Source organism: Rhopalosiphum padi, chromosome 3 (genome assembly GCF_020882245.1).
Source record: "Rhopalosiphum padi isolate XX-2018 chromosome 3, ASM2088224v1, whole genome shotgun sequence".
In the NCBI taxonomy this organism is placed as follows: domain Eukaryota; kingdom Metazoa; phylum Arthropoda; class Insecta; order Hemiptera; family Aphididae; genus Rhopalosiphum; species Rhopalosiphum padi.
In genome coordinates this window covers 36,878,187-36,901,404 of record NC_083599.1, presented here as the reverse complement: position 1 = coordinate 36,901,404, position 23,218 = coordinate 36,878,187, and the positions used below count along the sequence as shown (strand labels likewise).

Genomic DNA, 23,218 nt, shown 5'->3' with positions numbered 1-23,218 from the left:
AATAATTAAATTTGTGTGTGACGGATCTGTATTTAAAAACGTACTTTATTCTGCAAAAAAAAAAGTTCAATTCTGGGGTTTGAAAATTAATTAGGTATAAGAAATTGTGCTCACATCTGATATAAGATTTTACTCTTTGCTCACTGATTTATATTTCCAGTAGCCTTTAAATGGAACGCGAGACATTACACGATATCACAATTCAGTATTACAAGCACTCTCATACCTAGCTGAAATATATATATATATTTAAATGTCACTGTACATAACTAATATGAATATATAACTCTTATATACTATATGCAGGTAAGAATATATAGGATCGCACACCGATCAACAGAACGGGTTTGTCAGAAATGCGGAAACCTTCAAAATATATTATATTTTTTAATTTGAATACACTGTATACCTAAAATTGAACAAAATATGATCGAATTAAAGCTTAAATATCAACAATAACCAAAAATAGCTTATTTATAGATATATTATATTTTATTATTTTTTCAACTCGGTTATTTTATTACTTACTTATTACATACTAAGTATATAACATCACATTTAGATATTCATTATAATATTATAATACAACAAGCACGTGTTCACGAATAATTGTCGTTCGCCGTTTGTCATATACTAATATTATAAGTTACAACACCAATAGGTAACAATAATGGTTAAAACCAAAAACCACATCAGAAATCGATTTAGACGCCTCCGTCATGACGCAGCGCATAATATATCACGCGCGCGGTGTTATCGGTAATTAAGGCTAACTTAAATGTTGATGCTTTTGCATGAGTTTTGTTTTCGATTTATTTAATTTATTGCTAAGTGCAGTAAGCTATAAATTAATTAAAAACTATTAATTAAAGTTTTTAACGGGCCGATGCATATTTTTGTATAACTATCCAGAGACTATTTAAATTATAATGACAGAAATTTTTCGTTTTTAAATTTAAATTAGTATATTTTATAATAATAGCATTTATTTAATAATTTTTTAAGAAGACCTTATAGTAATTAACTTATAATAAACCGAATGTTAATTATGTGTTGTGTATAAAATTATATCAATATTTTATTGTCATAAAAAATTCAAATTGTAACTATACAAATTTGAAAAAAAAAACTTATCGGTTATCGTAATAAATCTCGATATTATGAACTTTCGTAAATCCGAGAAATTCAAATAAAAACGGCGATTGTAAATTGATTGTAAATACTACTACGACTATATACGCGTATTATTTAGATACAGCGTTTTCCAAGTCCGACAAGGCTGAAATATAGGCGCGAACAAGGAACGGTGGCGTTGGTCGTCCGACTCGGCAGTCCGTGACGGTGACGCTGCGTAAAGTTTCGCTACAAAGGGTCTTCGGGGGGTGGGGGGGGGCGGCGACGGCGGCACAATTAACAAAACGCAAAGACGAAAATCAAAAGGAAAAAGAAAACGACGAGCCGCCGCCGGCGCGTCGGGTAACGCACACACAAGCGGGCGGGCGAACTGTCGGTCGGACGGGCGGGCGGGCGCGCGCGCACTCGCACCGACGGACTGGCGGGCGGGCGAACTGACGGGCTGGCGGCGGCCGCGGCGGCGATGTGCGCGCGCTCGCGAGTGTGTGTGTGTGTGTATGTGTACGTGTGTGCGTGTGTACGTGTACGAGTGTGTGTGCGAGTGTGTGTGCGAGTGTGTGTGTGTGCGAGTGTGCGTGTGTGTGTGTGTGTGGCGCTCGCGGTGTGCCGGGTCCGCGACGCGACCGTTGGATTTGATCAGTCTGCGTTCGGCCGTCGTTCATACGCAGCTCTCCCGATTACGTCTCGTCGATCCCGCTCAATCGCTCCCCCGATCCGGGTCCGCGCCGCGGAAAAACTCCGTCAACCGTCCTCGTCCGTTTGGGGCGCCGCCGAGTCGAAAACAGTTTGCGAATTTTTTTTTTTTATTATTTTTATTTTTATTTTTTATTTTTATTATTATCAACTCTTATTAACTATACATGTAGTTTTTGAAAAAAAAAAAAATTAAAATCGTTTCCCTTCTTTCCGCCCACGCGGCCAAAACGACCGCGATATCGCGAAGTCCGGCGGGTCACTATGATCGGTCCGTCGCCGTCGCCGACGCTGTCGCTCGACCGGCCGGCGAAACGGTGCGCGCCGGTCGTCCGGACCAAACGGTAAATCGGCAATAATTATCATTATTATTGCAACGCTGCCGCGAAAATTACCGTTGCGAACCGCAACTGACAATCGTGTTTTATATTATATATATATATGTCACTCGTATAATATAGATCATTTTTTTAATCTTGTTCTGTTTTTAATTCGTTCGCTCGATCGTGTATACTACTTATCGCGCAAACGTTCACCGCAGATTTTTTTCCGCGTCCGATCTGCCACAGATCGTCAGAGATTTTAACAATCTCCAGTAATCGCAGATCCGCGACATACGCCCGCGGCAAGAACGATAACCACTGACATATTATTGCTGCAGTTTACCGGCCGTCTCACCGCCCGCCGGAGGCGAACAACAGTGACAATCGTCTGAAAATCTCGCGTGCACGAGAAAAGCTCGGTAGAAGCCCACCGCCGCTGGCACGGACGGAGGGAAATCCGGCCAAAGGTCGACGGCAGGTCTATCCGTGCAGACATGGTGTGTGGCCGACGACGACGAAGCCGCCGCCGCTACGCACCTGAATTCTCACCTGCTGCATGAGTCGCGTTCAACCACTTACGTGAGTATATAGATATTTATGTTGTCAACGTATTATTATTATTACCTGAACATTATAACATAATGACGCGTACTTATGGTGTATGCAAATTTCGTCGGTGGTCCGGCAAAGTGTTTCGGCCAGTTTTTCGTGTCCGCGGTTTTCCCGCCATGATGCTTGTTACCCCATACCTGGTATATAAAACGCGTATCTATCGTACGGGCGATATTAATATTTTGGTTATTACTTATTATTATTATTATTATTGTTGTTATTATAATTATTACGACCTGTCGTGCGTGTGGTCAATCGATTTATGTTCGCAATCGATCATGTGTGCGTTTGCGTTATACTAATATATACTAGTAAGTTAATATCTATATCTATTAGGTATAATATGATATATTATAATATATTTTAACGGTTTATTTATACTTATTATTATTGTTATTATTTGTATTTATATTTTTTTAAATTTAAAACCTTTGGATAAAAACGTGTGAAAACGACCCGGCGTTGCCTTATTCGGATGAATAAATAATTCGGCAACAGCTCAAACCGCGTGTACAAATCGCCCGCAGTAGGCGTTTTTTTTATCTAATTTACATATAATAAAAAAAAATGTGTAAATCTAAGTTAGAAACACATTCACACACGCATTTTTTCACACGTATTTTGTTCACTGTAATATTTTTATCTAGTCACGATGATTAAATCTAACAATATATTAATCCCGTATACGTTAGTCATCCGAGGCGCCGCCAGTAGTGTATTCAAATTTTTTGGTATTTAAATTGTTTTTCAAATAATATGTATACAATATTCCTACATAATATAAATATATACAAATAATTACATTATCCGATCAACCAAGCAATATTTTATGTTACATTGTTTGAATACAAAAATATATTTTAACGTGGATGTATAAGACATAACTAATATTTTTTTCACGTAATTGAATGGAAAAACATAAAAACATAAAATAAAAATATAATAAGTACACCTACCTACTCATATTATTATTTTTGATAAAATTCCAAGAGTACCTATAGTGATCTATTTCAATAAAAAAAAAAAAAAAAAAAATGGTAAATCTAGGGATTTTAAGGGATGTAATTGGAATAAAGTATAAAGTGATGAAAAACAAGTGGTGGCGTTAATCATAAAGGAAATTATAATGTTTTATAATTTTTCAATTTTCGTATAAAATGACCCGTCACGTTAACCTGTCGAGGTCGATTGTCGGTCAATTTATTGGTATTCAGAGAGGGTGGGTGTGTACGCGCGCTGACCGGTGATTAAAAACCGTCTAGGGGGCTGGTTTGTAATTAAAACACAAGTTAAAGATAATACAAAATTGTTATGCGTTAATTAAGGCGCCAACCGGCCAAGTGAACGAGTAAAAACACTTACCTATGATTAACGGTCGAGAAAATATGTGGTTATTATAATTATTATTACTTTTTTTATCCAGTAAAACGCCTAAAAACTAATTAATTTTATCAACAGTTTGTGTTGTTTTAAAAACGTGTATAAATTAATCGCGAGAAATCAATTTCCGCAAATGAAAATTAATTTAATTTCGACAACAGATGATAAAACCGTTTTTTGTGACCGTTGTACTGTTTAATTATTCAACTCACTAAGCACTTGCATAAATAATATAATATTGGCATGAAAGTATACGATTTAAACGTATAAACATAACTTATATGAGTTTGAATTATAATTATTTCAAAATCCAATGATTTTAATTATTTATAATTATAAAATTGAGCTTTCCTTAAATTATAACACTATATTACTGGTCGATAATTTATTATACCTACTTATACTCTTACCATTAGAAAAAAAAACAGAAACCATCCTTTTTTCATTTAATAAAACTTTTTTCAACATACCTAATTTAATCCGAAATAGTAAGTAAGGTATAATACTTAGAAAAGTCTATTGATAATATTAACAATTAAAATTAAGTTTTTATTACTATATATAAATCAATTTTATTTTGTAAGCGACTAATCGCGTATGCTTAGTAAAATATTAATGTAAAGTAAAAACAAATGATTATATTATAGTTATAATATTTTTAAATTATCGAAATTTTACTGGTGTGAATACTTAAGTAACGAGTTACAAATTATTTGGTATACATGACAGACCTCTATGTATAGTATGTAGTATCAATAGTAATACGGATGTCCCCTTATATTATAATATAATATAGTGATTGAAAAATTTAAATATCTAATAATAGAGAACTTTTGAAACTCTTGAATTACGAACTATTGTTTAATTCACTTTCACCGCAATTACAACACTCGTTAACACATACGTAAGTGCGCGCGTGCGCATGGTCGTTTATTTCTGTTTATTAACACTCCCTATATTATATTTTGTGGGTCATAGTCAACAATTTTCCCACCTGAATGACAAAAATAATAACAATAATAGTAATAGTAATAATAATAATAATATTAATATTAAGTAAATAACTATCTTGAAAAAGACATTCGAGTTTTGTTGAACTCTGTAATTTAGCCTGTACGTGGTGCCCCAATCTCGCGCCCGTACGGATCAACTGACCAAAAGAGTTCAACTGACTGTATAGCTGTATAATAGTATATGAATATTATATATAGTAATCTGTTCGTCGCCGGGATAGGGAATACGAGCACGCGCGTGTTCTAAGTGGCCACGTTTACGACAATATATTAATGAATTCCTTTTGAAAATCCATCACATTGCTATAATATAGGTATTATAATATTATTATGAGAACATTCCAAACTTTTCCCCCTCTCGGTCTTTCAGGTGACTATGCAGCACGCTGTGTAACAAGCTAGACGAATGAAGAGGGGGGGAGGATCCTAGTGATTATTAAGTAAACTGTAGGCAATTAACCGGGGTTTGTCGTTTTATGTGTGTATGAGTGTGAGTGTGTTTACTTACGAAATATCTAACAGGAGAACACACACACATACATACATATCCGTTATTAATAGAACCTACCTGGTACTGCATATAGGAGGTACGTGTCTTTCGTTTTTCACTTAGGACGCAATCCAGTATTGAGTATATATAATATAATATATAATGTGGGGACCCGAAGATAAGGCTCCGGATGCTCCATTACCCGCGTCTTCTTGTTTACACGAGTCGCGTTATGCTTATAATAATCATTATATTATTGTCTTGTCACATGTACCATCGTAGCTCGAAACCTTGAACCGGGAAAAAAGAAATGTAATATACGAAGGTGGTAACATGTGGAAATTGGGATTTCTAGTTTCTTCATAACGCATAAGACTATTAAATAAAAAGCCACAGATAAAAATGATCTAGAGCTAAACTTCACGTTTAGCAACTAATAGACATCTATGAATTATTTTCCACCATTGAAAATAGAGTTCATAAAAATCAAAATCGAAATTTTTGAAAGTTTTCAGAATGTATTAATAAAATTTAAATATTATTACGATGAATATAGACAGAATTTAGACAAATATAATATTATATATTATTTTATACTCTTAATATTTTTATAATACTATTTTTAGTAATGAATAAGTAAAGTTGATAAAAATTAGGTATATTTTTCATAAGATAAAAATGTATTTACATAGAACTAATAGGTAATTATTATTATAAATTTATAAGTGTCTACTGTAGTACTGTATATTATATATGAAATGAATACAAACATATTAAAGAAGCTATTTTTCATAAGCTTCAGACCATATTAATATTTATTTATTTATTAAAATAAATTATAAAGTATGTTATTGGTTTAAAATTTACATACTTTCATTAATCCTTTTGCATTTTAGTCACAGAATTTTCCAAGAAAACTCAGATTATAGATCGCAAAAAAATATTTGTATGTTAATTTTATGTGTAAGCAAATTGTTTATAAGAAACGTATTACTAATGGATATAAATAATAATACATAGGTACGTGGTAAGTAAAAACTGCGTATTGGTTGAACACTGGTTGTTATTGGACATTTGTTATTTGGTCATAAAATTAAAAAAAGTTACAGTCATTGAGCAATATTGGAAGCGCAACATTATTATTTTATTTGCCAATCTCCGGAATGTCGGTCGAATGGAATAATACGACTATGAATAGTTTATTATTTTTTTTATTAACCATCGAATAAACATGCGTAATATATAACAACCATAAGACCGTATAATTTTTACATTTTCCTTCAAAATGAGTCAATCATGATTAAGTATGAAAACCGTAGTCTCATATACTTGCTGTAATTTAATTTTCAATTATTATTGTCGGCATCTAAATATTCGATTATTCGGTGTCAATCTAGAATGCTCGTCAAATTTATCAGATGATATCTTTCCGACGTTGACGTGATCAAGCACTGAAGAAGAGGGTAGATCAAAGGTGAGATCATACAATTGAACACTTGCCCTCGCGGGTCAATCTCACCGGTTACTGTTAACAATAATAGTCAGTCAACTTTTTTCACCGGAGACACTAATGCGATCAGTTTCATTCTCATTGTCATGAAAGTGCCTCGTGGTCAATACGAGAGTCATCAATTAACCGAAAACTACGGACAGACGTCACTTCTCTCTCATTCTATTACACCTCTCACTTATTTGTGCTCTCTCTATCTTATTCTTCAATTACACAGTATAATATTATAATTGCAACTAGTCAATAAATATTCGGTTCAGTATATTATTGTGAATTTAATTTTTAAAAATACATGTATTCTACTATTCTAACTGGTTTCCGCACATATATTCTATGTTTTACTTTATCCATCAATTTAATTATTGTACAATTATTATAAATTCAAATGCTAAATTTATAAAAATTTCCTTTACCGATATAATAATGTTTTATTTTTAGTTAACATATTAGAAAAAAATGAAAATCCTAAAAAATATTTCATGTGTTTTTTATGTGTTTTTCTGTTTTTGTAAAAGTGTACACAACACTTTATATACAATTTCTCTTATATTTGTTTATATGGATTAGTAAAATAGAATTTCGTTTATTGAGTTCTGGTGAGAGTATACTCGTATGGTCATATTTTAAGTCGAATGACCACTTAATAGACTTCTATATATTGAAATCCTTTTAACTTTTCTAGAAAACAATATATTTAAACGTTCGTTTTACATTTTCGTTCGAAAAAACTATATACCTAGTGTAGTGACTAATGACTATATAAGTATGTCATTTACCATTTTGTTCACTACTGCTGCAAGTATCTTGAGCAATTGTAATTATAAAACACTAACAGTTATACATCTCATAAGATACTCGTGATGGTGAGCCCGTCACGTCCATCACCGAGACAATTATCATCTAATGTTTATCGATCGGCCGCGTGTTCGAAATCTCAAAGCCGTTCGAAAAATACAGACCACTTGGGTGAGATTAAGCATAGGAATCAAGCACAAATTAACGAATAATTAGATAAAAATAAGTAATATTGGCTAATATGGGAGCGATGAAGGTACATATTGAAACTAGTCCTCCTTGGATCGGTCACGAGGTGCTCTGAGTTTGAGAAGTGATAGTAGCGTATAATATTATAATGGGTTTTATTTTTTTTTTCAATCAATAAAATTTATTTTAAAATGTATACGGGTATTCGTAATGTCTGCACATTACCTGTACATGAGTATGCCTCAATGACGTAGATAGTTTTAAACGAATTTCCCTTGGCTAGCAATCAAAAAATACAAAAACTAAGAATGACGTATCTATATCCGACAATATTCCTTATAGGTGGTCGACAGGGGTATTTCAAATTATCGTTGACGAGAATCGACTACTGCGACATTAATTTAAATTTATGTCATCTACCGCGATTCGATTATTGGCATTTTTTTTAGAAGAGGGGTCCAAATCGTGGAAATTGAAATCAAACTCGTTTTTTATAATAGTAATACATCGAAACGACCAGACATGACCAATACGACTGTACAGCTCACATTCTAAATCAAGCCATGGATGATAATGACTTACAACTCATTTTTATGATCGTTTATTCATTTATTTGTTTTTTACTGCAGGTCACGTGGGTCGCCGATATTAACGTTGATTGTACACAGACTGAGTCTAACAGATTCAGCGCGTTACTCATAAATTATTATGTAACAACTCGCCAGACGTTTTTCATTACGTTTTTTCGTTTTTATCAAAATTCTTAAGAACAGACGTTATCTCCAGAGGTACGTCACTCGTTATTATGTTCACAGCGAATTGTAATTATTTAACACCATCCACTAGATTCATACATTGCAAATTGTACCGCCCAGGGGTAACTAACCGTAACTATAACCGTGCGTATACATACCTCCTGTCTTGTACACGGTTAAGTTAAGATCGCGAAATCGTCGAAACAAAAACCTCAGACCGTGAGACCGACCCTTTTGATTTCGAGAATACATAAACTCATAAAAAATGCTATACGTGCTCTATTGACGTTTAAATAGTATCGTACGTTTTATAGTTGTGGTGATCGTATTCATATAAATTAATACGTTATGTAGTGCCTAATACGTTCGTACGCGCCCATATGCAGACACTACTGCACGTGTGCAAAAAGCAATCGTATTTCGTCCCGTTCGTTATCAGTCGTACTGTAGGCAATAAGCAATAAGCATAGTGCATTCAAGTACTGTAATATACTTTGTGATTTTACAAATACAAAACAAGAAATATAAACGCAAACGAGTTTGAAATATGTATATATAATATATATATATATGTGTGTGTGTGTGTATTTATGCATATAAACATAATATTATGTATTGTAACAATCAAGGTTGTGCCTTATAGTCGCGGGTTATAGAATATTCAATATAATACATACGCGAAGATAAGAAACTCAAAAGAATGTTTAGATATTATTAAATTGCGTTTCCTTGGTATACTTTGACGTCATGGTTTATGGTAGTGGTAATTAGGAATTAGTGACTAAAAATATCGATTAATGAATCGATTAGACGCGTGCATTCGAAAACGATCGCCGTCGCGCGTATGTATACAAAACTCCCTAATTTATAACTTTCGACTTTTTCAATTACGTTCTCAACTTGAGAAACAAATAGCGCATGCAATATTCAATCTATTGTGTGTGAGGAGGAAGGGTTATCTGAATTGCAAATTGTGAAATCGGCCGCAGAGTCGCATGAGATCTAAAACGTCTCATTTATACCGGTGTTACGTTTGTATCGTTACGATTTTTGATTTAATATCACGGATGATCGATTTAGATAAAAGTGATATTTTATAGTACCATTAGATCTATTACAATTTACAAGACATTTTTCGACGGCATGTAATCTCTCTCGATTTTCGGGTTGAAATTTTTACTCTATGATATTTTTCTTCGTCTAGTGGACTCCACAATCTTGCCCACGATTTATTATTTTCACTTACCTTCGATATAATCGATTTAAAATAACACAGGAACATTTTTTTTCAATATAAGTAATAGGTGTGTACATCAAAAATAAAAATGAAATATGTTTTGCTTTGCTCGTATGCTGCGTTCCCATCGAATTTTATTTCGTCCCTCTATAATATTAGAATAATATGACATATCGTACAAACGTAATATTTGTTTCTATACTCAAAACTTTGTTTTATAATATTATGTAATATAATTATCTTAAAATTAGAGTATTATTAAATTTTTAAATTCAAAATCTGAACCCGTTAGTCCGTTCGATTTTTTTATTTTGTCGTATAGGTCTACCCACCCATATGATATTAAAAAAAAATCCGCAACGACGCTATTATAATATTTATACGCGACACGAATATATTAAACGAATAATATGTGTACAAGCGGTCTCGGATTCGCTGACCATGCGCTTTTGTGTCCACTGGGACACGGACGTCATCCGCATATTATAATCTATGCACGGTCGTGGATCAACCGGTGTATAGTGTAAGTATTATAAACGCATCATGTACGTGTACCGCAGCACGACGAGACGGAGCGCTGCGCACAGCATCACGTACGACCCGGCACGTAGAAGTCGTTAAAAAAAAAATCCACACCGCTTTGTTTCCGAACCGATTAACCGATTTTTATTATTATTATTTTTTACTTCAACAACCCGTCGGTTGCGAAACGCCGATTCGAGGGGTGTGTATTTGAACCGCGGCGACGTCCCACATAATAATAATATTATACACGAATGTCATGCTACAGCAACTAAATAATACATACAAACTATAGTATTGTTTTACAGTATCATCGTTACTATATATGTGACAGTCGCGGTCATTATCAGATAGTATACATATTTAAATAAATATTTATATCATATATATATTACACATTAATACACATTAATAATATTATTCACACGACAAGCCACCATGGCTGTTTATTATTACGATATACGAGTAGCCAAAAATCTAATGTAAACGTAAATCTAATCGATAAATTGAAATAATAAATATATTGTTATTATTTATAACAAAAAGTTATTATATAACATATACTTATACTATTTTTTTAGTCGTACTAGATAACACTATAGTGGTCGATGGACTCGACCGGATTTAAATGATAGACTGTGCCTACCAATAATATTTTTTGAGTTGTGTTATGTACTTATTATATACCACATATAAACCGACTAAAAAAACGTCATATAAATTAACACTAAGACTATTCGACAAACACCGTTTCGCGGGTAAAACAAACGGTAATTTTTTTTTTCGAGTTAAGACTGTTAAGAGGCCATAAATATAGGAACCATAAATCAGAATCGAATTTGAATATTTATCACGCTCGTTTTTCTTCCCGTTCTAAACGATAATGAAGTTTTCTAGCAACGGCCGATCACTCGATTTATAAGGTGTTTCAATCAAACACTCATGCTTTTACGCTGTACACAGGTTACTACAATGTTGTATTATTCATTAAACGGATTTTTATGTGGTTTCTGCAGTTGTTTACGAAAACAATATACGACTTTTGACCGGCATGATGTTATTAATAATTATTATTTATTTTCCTTTTTCCGGTCGGTTGCATTAACACGTTAATCTGTCGATCGTATAATGCTCGAGTCATTAATATATTATAGACATACCTGCTGGCTGTTACAGTTAACAAATAATAATAGTATATAACATTGAAAAATATCTTGTTTTCAATGTACGCACACATTTTACAAAATTTCGATTTAAAAAGATATTTTACTTAATCTAAACTTCCTAAGAATAATATTTCACTATAATATGATAATACAATATGTTAACAGATATTAAATTATCATAATATTATTATTTCGTTTATAAATGTGCATAGGAAATTCGTATGGGTATACTGAAATATTATTTACTCGGTTTGTAAACGGCCGACGACGGACAGATGAGGTCAACCGCGTGCACCTAAATACTACACGTCTACACACACACCGCAGCACACTATTTTAAAACGTAGACGTCTATTATAATATTATGTTTATATACATACTTCGGTTTCTATCGGCACGTGTGTACCTCTATAATGTGTATTATTTTTCAATCTAAACACCGCGTTTAGAAACACGGTTTTCGCTTGCACGACGACGTGTTAATGAGAATAGGTAGTTTTCGCTTTGAACATATTATTATAATATTTACTCGACGCTGCGGTGTAAACAAGCTGCAGGCGGTTCGCGCATACAGTTTTTAACACCACCGTACGATAGTTTGCACAACAACGACTACAATAATAATAATAATAATCTGACAACTGCTCTCTCGGAGTCTGTCGCGCCGAAGAGTGCAGCTGCACCGGTGTGCTGCAGTGTATATGGCAGAAAGACCATGATAATATAATGTATATTGTATATAATTCATTTATACCTATACGTATGTAGGCAGGTACTGTACGGCCTGCAGCAGCGCGGCTGAACAATAATTACCGGTGCATTATACCGTCCGCGCGTTTGAGTGCGTTTTTTAAGTGTTCATAAAAAAAAAAAACCAACAACTTTACGGAGGTGTCGAGGTGGACAATAAAACGCCTATATACATATGTGTATATTACATATATAAATGTATAAGGTACGCACGCCTGGTGTATAATATGATTGCGTGTAATATGTGAACACGCATATGTGTGTGTGTGCAGTGACCCTTGGCAACGGATCCTGTGGCCGCAGTATATATATATGTATAATATAGGAGTTATCCATGTGGATACAGGTCTAGACGACAATATAGTAATAATAATGATATATTATTATTATTATGATATTGAAATACCAGATTACTGTTGGTTATCGTTATATATATATATATATATATCGTACATTGTTGATCGCGCGTATCATATTAATATGATAATGCGCCTGTATGCAGCAAGCTGTATAGGTTGTAGGTATTTTTGCAGCAATAATTCCGTGCGGAACCAATGATGTATTCGCGTGAACAGAAACTATCGGTGGCGAATGGGCTTGCGTCCGGACGTCGATGGAAATACAAGCGTACCTGTAATATTTATTATATACGTACGCACGTGGCGGATACAACTTGACGTTCCATTGTTTTTTTTATTATTTTACTCGGTCTCTTCAGACGCGCGAGATACGTAAAAAGAACATAAATAAACACAAATTACAAAATAATTTATCATTTTATATTATATACGTATATATTATGTTTACTAATTGTCGTTAACGTCATGACCGCGGGTTGTTTATTCGACGTCCGGATCGTAACCCGTAATCGGCGTCTAGAAAAAAAGATCACCTCACAACCCACCCCCTGCGAGATCGAAAAAAAAACTTAAAATGTATTTTTGGGCTACGACTAAACAATACGATAGGTAATATACGCACATCGAAACGCTCGACGCCGAATCGCCAGATCGTCGATAAACGAGTATGTTGCGGCTCTATAGTTTACAGCGGATCGGATAACAAAAATAACCAAATATCCCATAAAATTCTTAAATGTACCATGCTGCTTCTATATGCCATTCACAAGTCGTCGAAACTTTCCCCTCGTCGATTCACCACTTCGTCTGGAGTGCCGCGGGAACGGATACGTTGGGCAATTAATCACTAACAGGACATCTATACAGTGTTTCAAACGTCCGCCGTGTGCTTTAAAAGTCCTTTCAAATCACAACTCGTTTAGAAAAAAAAAATGCCGGTGGCCAGATCGGTACCAGTTATATGTATATATAAAAAAACGGTTTCGTTTTGTACGCGGCGGGCAATACGATATTCGAATTAGAATGCCCCTTTGCTGCTCTCTCGAGCACGCGAGTTACCCTCCACCGCCCAGGAAAAAAATGCGTCCGTCGTCCGAACGATATTATAATATAATATGTATACATTTCAACCCTTCGCAAGCATACAATACATCAGCACGCGGTGGTGTGATTTACGCATTCGTTAAAACACAATGTAATATCATAATGTACGTGCGCTCGTCGGTTTTCGACGTGCGTTGAAAAGTAATAATATTAATAATATAATAATGCATAATTCCACCTTTCGGTTACCAGTCCAAACCGCGCACACCCCAAAAACGAAGGTGCACCGCGACTCCTGCTGCAGGATAATATGTATATATACATGTACGATTTTCCCCTCCCTCTTTATTGTCATACCGGCCGATTTACAATTTAAATTGGCCGACGCGGGCAACCCTTTCACCATCCGGTGAAAAACGATCCTTCGTGTTTTGAAAAAAAATAAACGCAAATTCAAACGCATCACAAAAGACACGGCAGAAACACAGAAAACTATATACAACTATTATATTATTATACCTGCACGACCGCTGCATACGGGTCGCGCACTCGCGCGCGTGTGTCGCAATACGCGTCTGTCCTTTAGGTTTCGCGTTTCTATATACAATGCGTTTTCGAAAACCGTTTCTATATACTATTATTATTATCTAACCATTAATGCCGAGCGCGCGAACCTAAGTATGACAATATAAATCGCCTGCACTGTCCGCGTTCGCGGGTGGCGGTGTTATTATTATTTTTATTGTTTATCCGGATCGCAATCCAATGGTGGGGTTAAGGGGAGGAGTGGTAGGCCCCATAGAAAAATAAACTAAACGCAAACGGGTAATCTCGACGCAATAATCTCGATTCATTATAAAAATAATAATAATGACGCACGTAAACCGGTGTCGGCGTCGGTGGTGGTGACTGGTTTCTTATACAACCCCATCAGTAGTCGGTTCACTTGCAAAATCGCCTCAGCGAATCGAATGAGTCGCTATGATGCCATCGGAAGGGATTACGTCTGACCAAAATATATAGCGTTCGTGTGTGTGTCAACAAAACTTTTTTATTACGAAATTGGAAATAATATCATATATAAAGCCGTCATAATATAATAAACTTACGTATACGTTATACGTACCTATTCGTACACGACATCTGCTATACAAAAAAAGGACAAGTAATAATTATTATAATTCAACTATACCTCCGATATATATACGTATTTACAACATTTCCAATTTATTATACTATATAATATTACGATGTATCTTCATATGCATCTATCGAGTAAACGGCAGATTCTATAAATCGTAAGTTGTCAGACAAAGCACTTTTTTGCGATAAGCAGCACAAATTACAGCTCAAATACTCGTCTAATATGACGTGTGTGTATATATATATATATACTTAAGCGGTAATATGCAATGATTTAGTGACATCGGCTAAATATTTTGTGCTTACGAGTTACAACAATACTTACAAATAATTTATTAAACGCCGGTCAAAAGAAATCGGGAGCAGACATCGATCGGTGAACTCCGTGGAGACGTCAAAAGTTACTATTTGATGTAGTGCTATCGTGGGTGTAAATCATAAACTGTTCATAAAAAATAACATGGAAACGGCTCGGAAACTGTTTGACTGCAATTTATTGCCGCACAAAAGCTATTATATACTACATTATAGTCTAGTGCGGTTATTAGATGGTCGACGCGATGCAGACTGCAAATTTCACGCAAATCTTCGCCTAGAAACTCTGCGGCTGATACGATACGAAAAATATACTCCGTATTTTTCCATCGTCACGTTATTGCTGACGTCATCGAAATCCATGTGTGTTACTGCAGTGCGTCGTCCGCGCGTCTGTAACATAATTATATATATATATATATATATATATATATTATATATAGTAAAACAATAGCAATCGACCACACTGTCATCCGTTGAGTGTATTCTGCTGCAGTGTTGTACACCGCAAAACTTTCGCTAGAAACAATATGTCATATTAAATCGTACAATGTGCTTTTCATCTGCTTGGCCGACTGCCGTCGTAATTTAATAATATATTATACTTAATGGAATTTTAAAAACGTTACATTTAAATAATCTAAATAATAATAATATACGAATGTGGTCGAACTATATAATATTATGACGACGTCGTTTTCTAGCAACCTCCTCCGCGGTGTCGATAATCGTCGTCCAACTTGCTTCTATATATATATATATACTATGTATATTATAATACTTATATATAGGTAACAATACATATGGTAATAATGTTATGTCGGGATAATCGAATCCGTGCTAATGCGCGTCTTGACGTATTACACGGTTAGATCGTGTATACGCGCTCACACGCCCGTCGTATGAGATCTCTCTGAGATTGCACACTATCATAAATATTATATAATATTATTTAGTCTTATAACAATATGTCGAATAACAGGGCGGGTGACTGGTACCGTTTTTACTATATTATTATATTTTCACGCGTTTCGGCGACTAAATATATTGTTTTTAGTACATTTAAAGTCAGAAAATGCAGCGTCATGCACAAACACGCGACGCACATTATAAAATATATGTAATAATATATATATTATTATCGACATTCGCCGCCTAGGTTTGACCGACGTCCCGATAAAGCATTTTATTATATTCACGCACCGATCTCGGTCGTAACTCATCAGAATTTTATTCGTCGAGATTTACTTGAGATGTCAAACGTTTTGTTAACAGTCGGTATAATTATTGATTATTATATTGTTATTACCTATATTATAGTCACTATTATTAAACTTTTATTAAACATTTTTCGCCCGAGGCGCATCGAATGACTATACACGCGCGTTACTGTCATAATTTATAACCATCGTATATTTTTTTTATGTTCGATTTACAGTGTTATCAAAACACTGCTCACTTTTTAAACGGCTTTTGGTTTTTTAAACATTAAAATCCGATGATGGATAAATGTTTTAACGACACGGCGTCCGCTTTCTTCTCCTGATTATGATTATTCGATTAGAATCTGATTTTTATCATCTCGTCGGTTCATCATTTAAAATAAGAACACTCGAAATAACGTTATTATAGTTATTACTTTTATAGATTTATACCATCATTTAATTACGCATTTTTAATGTCACGTTTACGTGTTACACGCTTAAATTGTATTAATTTCTAATACGGATTCGTTATATAACGTAAAACCTTCGTAAAATTGATAGATTAAGAACAGATCGTGACGTAATCGTTTTAAAAAAAAAAAATAATAATAAAAAAACCTTTTATCCAAATCATAATCTAATGACTCGTGGATACAATATTATACTCGACATGTATCAGCTATACTTATAACACGACCTGTCCATATTATTACGATTTTCCAACAATCACCCAATTAGTCAATAAATAGATAATCATACAATATTTACGATGTGGTAATAATAACAATAATATATTAATAATATAATATTATGTCACATTTAACGACCACGGCAGACGTCGTCGACGGATCTACGACGTACATACACTGCACGTGTTTGCGCAACCAAGCATGTATTGCGGATTACGGCATGTATATTATACCTATATTTATTTACATAGGTGTTCGCGGTAGGTATACGTACATATTATTATAATACTATTGTGTTACGTTGTCGTTAGAATAATAATATTTTAACGTCGACCGAGTGTCTAATTATATGTGACGTCCGTTACCAATAGATTACAGCGTGCGGAATAGGTACTTTAATATTATAGAACGCAACAGTAATATTCCATATTATAATATACATTGTAATGGCGCATTACATGCGAACACGGTATATAGGTACTTACGCAAACGCGAAACAACTGTCACAAACAGAACAAATATAAACGTTGTTTACAAGCAGAAATTATTTGGCATAACATTATCGTAGTATTATCACAACATATATTTTAGACGTACGTGCACCGGATGTTGTCTGGCTTAAAGTATATTTAATTTTAACTTTTTAACTTGACGTAGGTACTGATTGGTTTTTTTTTTTAATCGATATGGTGTAATATAGTGTAAACATCTACTATTACGTGTTCGAATATCGTTTTTTTTGTACATTTATATGTGAGGTAGGACATTTTTGGACATAAAAAAAAAAGATTAAAAATATTGAATGTAAGGTTTTTTTAGTTTAATAGATTAACCTGTTGATAACCCTGACAGATTTGTCATTTATCTTTCGTGAATAATCTCACGTATAAGCAAAATTACGATTTGAAAATCATTGATATGACTCAAGTCAGAAAATTGATCGTACAAAAGATAATGTTATTGTATTGTATTTTTCGGTGAAATTTTTTTTAACAAATAAAAATAATAATTTTAATAGTGTTTTCAAATGTGCGATAGTGATTGGTGAGAAACGCACTTGGAGCAGAAGAGATATAACGAACGCATCTGCGCAACGGCCACGTCAAGAAGCAGATTTTGCAGGAGATCACGAAATCTTATTTAACCATTAACCGTCGACTTAATATTTCTGGTACATAACTATAATTATACATATTTCTATGCCTGATCGTAATAATTGCTGCAGATGATAAAATATAACAATTCAAAATTTACTTGATAAATACGCAAAACATAAATAATTACACTTTTTGAGCACTTTTTATACATTGGCTACACTATAAGGGATACCTAAGGATATTCTTTACTTCATCGATTTGTCTTTCTTAATACTCTTACCGAATTCCTATGTGCAACGTACACGCATAACGAATGCAGACGGACACCGAAAACTTCCCGTGAAGTATAATACTTTTGATAGATGAATGATTTAATTAAAATGTCTTTAAACATTTTTATAATCGGTGTTCGAGGGCCAAGTTCAAAGTTAAGAAAACTGTACGCCACAGTTTATATTCAAGCACTGAGTATACGATAATAGTGTCTTGTAAAAAAAAACAGGGCTAGACCAAAAACAGAAAAGTATATAATGGTACTCAATACAATTTTAGAGATACGCCATGTAACACGCGTGTTTTAATAATTGTATTGACGCGGAAGATTTATATCAATTTATGTTAATTTGGCAAAAACAATTACACTAGTCGGTTGGGAAAAAATAAAAACAAAACGAACCCGCGGCGGTGTGTCATTTCCAATGTAATGCAAACACACACACGTATAACTTAATTAAAATAATAGTAATAATAATAAAGCAGCCGCTGCCGCTCGTTTGACTCGCCGAACCGGCTGCTGTGCGCGCGATACACTAAATATTTAGGTTCGTATCTCACGGTCGCCGGAAAAACTTAACTTCGCCGCCGGGCTATCGCGCTACGTATCTGAACGAGGCACACACACGCCGACTCGGTAAAAGCATGTGTGTGTATATATATATATATGTATATATTATATTGTATTGAATTTACGTACGTGCACGCAGACGGTCACCAATGACCACCAATGGACGTGCCGGGCGATCCAGCCATAACGCCCAACCAGTGGCGACCGGTTTTAACGCGTCACGTCCCTATCGGAGGTCTACGAGTTTCCCGGCGACATTCGCGATCTACATCTCACGCGATTAAAATATACATACTTTCCACCACTATTTTGTGTATGCAAACGTAATTATTGGCGTTAAAGAAAAACGAACGACGATGGACGTGTGCGCAACATAACTCGGGGGTGAGATCGAGCGATTTCGTGCGGGAAATGATGCCAGAGTCGCAGAGGAGCGCACGACAGACGACGGAGACCGTTCTTATTGAAACCGCCTATATGTATATATAGCCGTACGACTGCGCTATAACCCCTGACAATTTTTACGAAAATTCATCTCGACTTCAACACTGGATGTATATTTTATTATTCCGAATTTCGACGGAAATAAATGCAGTAGGCTATGCTAGGCTGGGTTAGGTTTTAACTCTTAAAAAAAATTTGCGTTTGTACGGAATGTCATTCCCTCGGCCGACGGATCTGCAGTATTTTTAAAAATTGTAGATATAATATTATGCTGCTGTACGCGCGTCCGCGGCAGGGTCGACGTGCCTAAGACGTGACGCAACTATATATAGATCATAATAGGTACCTACATAATTTAATAATGTGCATTATGCAATACTCGGTGCACTCGAGATTGTTTTGTAACGATTTTGCCCTATATATCGCGAGAACATTATTATACATAATGCATCGTTACTCTTAATGTACGTTATACAATATATTATAATATAATAGGTTATACGCGCGTGTTTCGCGGTCAAAACCGATAAGCATACTCGTTGATACCATAATAATGATTAATAACAATAATGATAACGGCTAACATTTCGACTATACTGTAATGTATATACACGAGTATCGTCATAACGTCATTCTCGCCTGAGAGCAATGCCGTCGAACACTTATCCCAACAGCGCGGCGTAGAAGCACGTCGACTCGGCAGTGTACAGATAAACTCGTATTACATCGTTCCGGAAAATAGTGCCATTTTTGTGTCCGAATTCTGCGAAAACCACAATCGAGTTTGCGTCTATATATTTTTAATTCCACCAAAGACCAAAGTCATATTTTACTTTATCAAAATTCAATGTTTTTACTGTAAACTATTCATGGCATCCACTGCGTATTAATATTATACTGCTGCAGACGTTAAACGACGGTATATACAAAATATAATATTCAAAACACACGATTCCGAGAAATACTTTCATAGTTCAAACCTCCGTTTGCCAAACCACTACATTCGGGTAGGTGAGGTATACTTCAAAAACAATTTCCTAGTAGTAGACACACTTCGATACTGCTCCGCCGCGTGTCAATAATACGTACATTGGAAAGTCCAAAAACGTATAGTTTGGGTTCTACACTGTTATGATCACGAAACGTCATAATGTGAATATTAAAAATATTTATATATTATACGCGTTCCGAGATGTTTAAGACTTAAAGCGATACAAATTGCGACAATAAACGCAAAACGATTTACGAAACGAATATTATTATTATAATATAATAACAATAAATCGAATTATGAGACAAACGGGCCACGGCGACACTCGACTGTGACCACCTTATCGTTGTGATTGATTCTCGAATTACACTGCCACTCGTCGTATAATAATATCTAAAACTCATTTTAAAGAGTGGAAACAGATTTAAATAATATAATATGTATATTATATCTCTACGGTTTACGTTTACGTTTGTGTGTGTGCTCGAGTGCTAGTGTGGTTGCGTGCTGTAAATACGTATATACGCTGCGCTCGATCGTCTCAGTATTTATCGTCATCGCGCCGTTTGTCCACGTCCGATATAATAATACTAATTTATTACTATATATATGTGTATGTGTGTGTGTATGTGTGTGTATTTATATGTAGGTTGTACACACAATCGATCGAAGTCGTAGAAATGTCTAACGTCGCGTAACATATAATCCGGGGCAAAAGCCAATAAAATGCAACGACAAGTATTCGGCTCATATATGATTACATTCGAAGGTTTTATTAATGCCTACGCACACACACACGCACACACACACATACAAGTGATATTATTTTATAGACGGTTTTTGTACTTCGTTCGGTTTTCAATAAAAATAATATAATACGTTAGTGTCTCCGGAACGGTTTGACCGGCGGCAGTAGTATTTCCTGCTACGACATTGTTATCCGTATACAAATAGGTCGTTTAGAATTCGGCGGACGAATTTATATCGGAAACGCAATTTCACTGCTGCGGCGACAGCAAGACAGCACGCGCTGATATTATTGCAAGTGACAATATACATATAATATATTATTATGAGTTTTTTATTCAATATATACATATACATAGAAGCGCAAAAAAAAACCCCAAAAGGACGCATGCGGTATATCAGTTTTTAAAAAAAAAATTTACCAAGTACACACAAGAACAACAATCGTGATCACAATAATAGTAAAAATAATTAACACACTTCGATGATTTAGATTGATCAAACACATTTTTTAATTACCATAATATTATTCTGTTTAAACTTTGCACATCCCGTGGGGTACGCTATAATATAGAGGCGTACAACTATAAACACGTATCGGCAAGAACGCGTTTAAAAGAAAAAAAACCATTTGCCCTCGGATCATTAATAACGATTGGGTATCTGTTATAAGATTATACGTACGTTTTCTGAAAACAATATTAGAATCGTGCCATTCCGGGCACTCGTCGAAGTGCCGGAAAAAAATGTGCTTGTTATTTGTTTTTTAATAAATATCGTTATTATCTATTTGACACATTATATATTATATAGGTACTGTCGTTTCGGGTACCTAGTACCTGTATTCGAACAACGTTAGGTATTTAGTCGAGGTGTCACAAACGAGTCACGTTAAAAAGAGTTATAAAATACGTATTTATATGCAGTGGGTCTGATAAGGCGTCGCGGTATGCATAAATATTAAAAGTACCTATATGTGTATAACTCAAATCCCATGCCTATAATAATATCATATGTTACATAATATATTATTATATACATTATATCGGTTGATTATAGGTTTTGTAAGTATCTACATTTAGGAATATGTGCTTTTTGTAAATATCTGCCGTAAGGCGGAGATTGACGATCATTCAAAGCCGAAGGTTATTTAAATTACTGGCGCATAATAACAATACATAGCCGGGAGCTGCAAACAACGAATTCACTACCTATACGTATTAAACTTAAAACTAGTATAATATTAAGAGAACGCCACACCCGCATATTATTATGTGGTCTTCGTCATATTATATACGAACAACATAGCAAATTTATTTTCGGCGGTTCCGATTTTATGTAATAGTAACCTTTAATAACAGAGTGAATTAGCCTATTATCATAGTACAATTTAAGGTAAGAATATTATCTATATTTTCAATAGAGTTTTTTTACGATATTATAATTTTTAAATTGTAATATTATATACACTCGTAACTTGTTACAAAATTAAAATATCGTAAAAATCAAAATGTAAACACAGATAACATTCTTACCTTTGAGTTTGATAATAGGTCATTTCACTTTACTATAAGTTGAATTGCTTAACATACATTTTCTGTCATACATTTGTAAGACGGAATTCGAATCGCCATATTATTATAAATATACTTTTTAAATATTAAAAATAGGTACTAATAAGAATTTTAAACAATTGAAGTCTACGCGTATAATAACTAATAATATTGTACGAAGGGTTATACATCGTTATTAACATAAAATTATATGACAA

At 34.4% G+C, this 23,218-nt stretch overlaps 1 protein-coding gene across 1 annotated transcript in view; it reads left to right on the top strand.

The window, feature by feature from the left end:
* Positions 1-1,763: 1,763 nt before the first annotated feature.
* LOC132924067 (merozoite surface protein 2-like) overlaps positions 1,764-23,218 on the top strand; it is a 53,057-nt gene continuing 31,602 nt past the window's right edge. Inside the window, exon 1 of the mRNA XM_060988146.1 lies at positions 1,764-2,729. Coding sequence (XP_060844129.1) covers positions 2,707-2,729 — 23 coding nt within the window. The 5' untranslated portion in view covers positions 1,764-2,706. The remainder of the gene's footprint in view (positions 2,730-23,218) is intronic.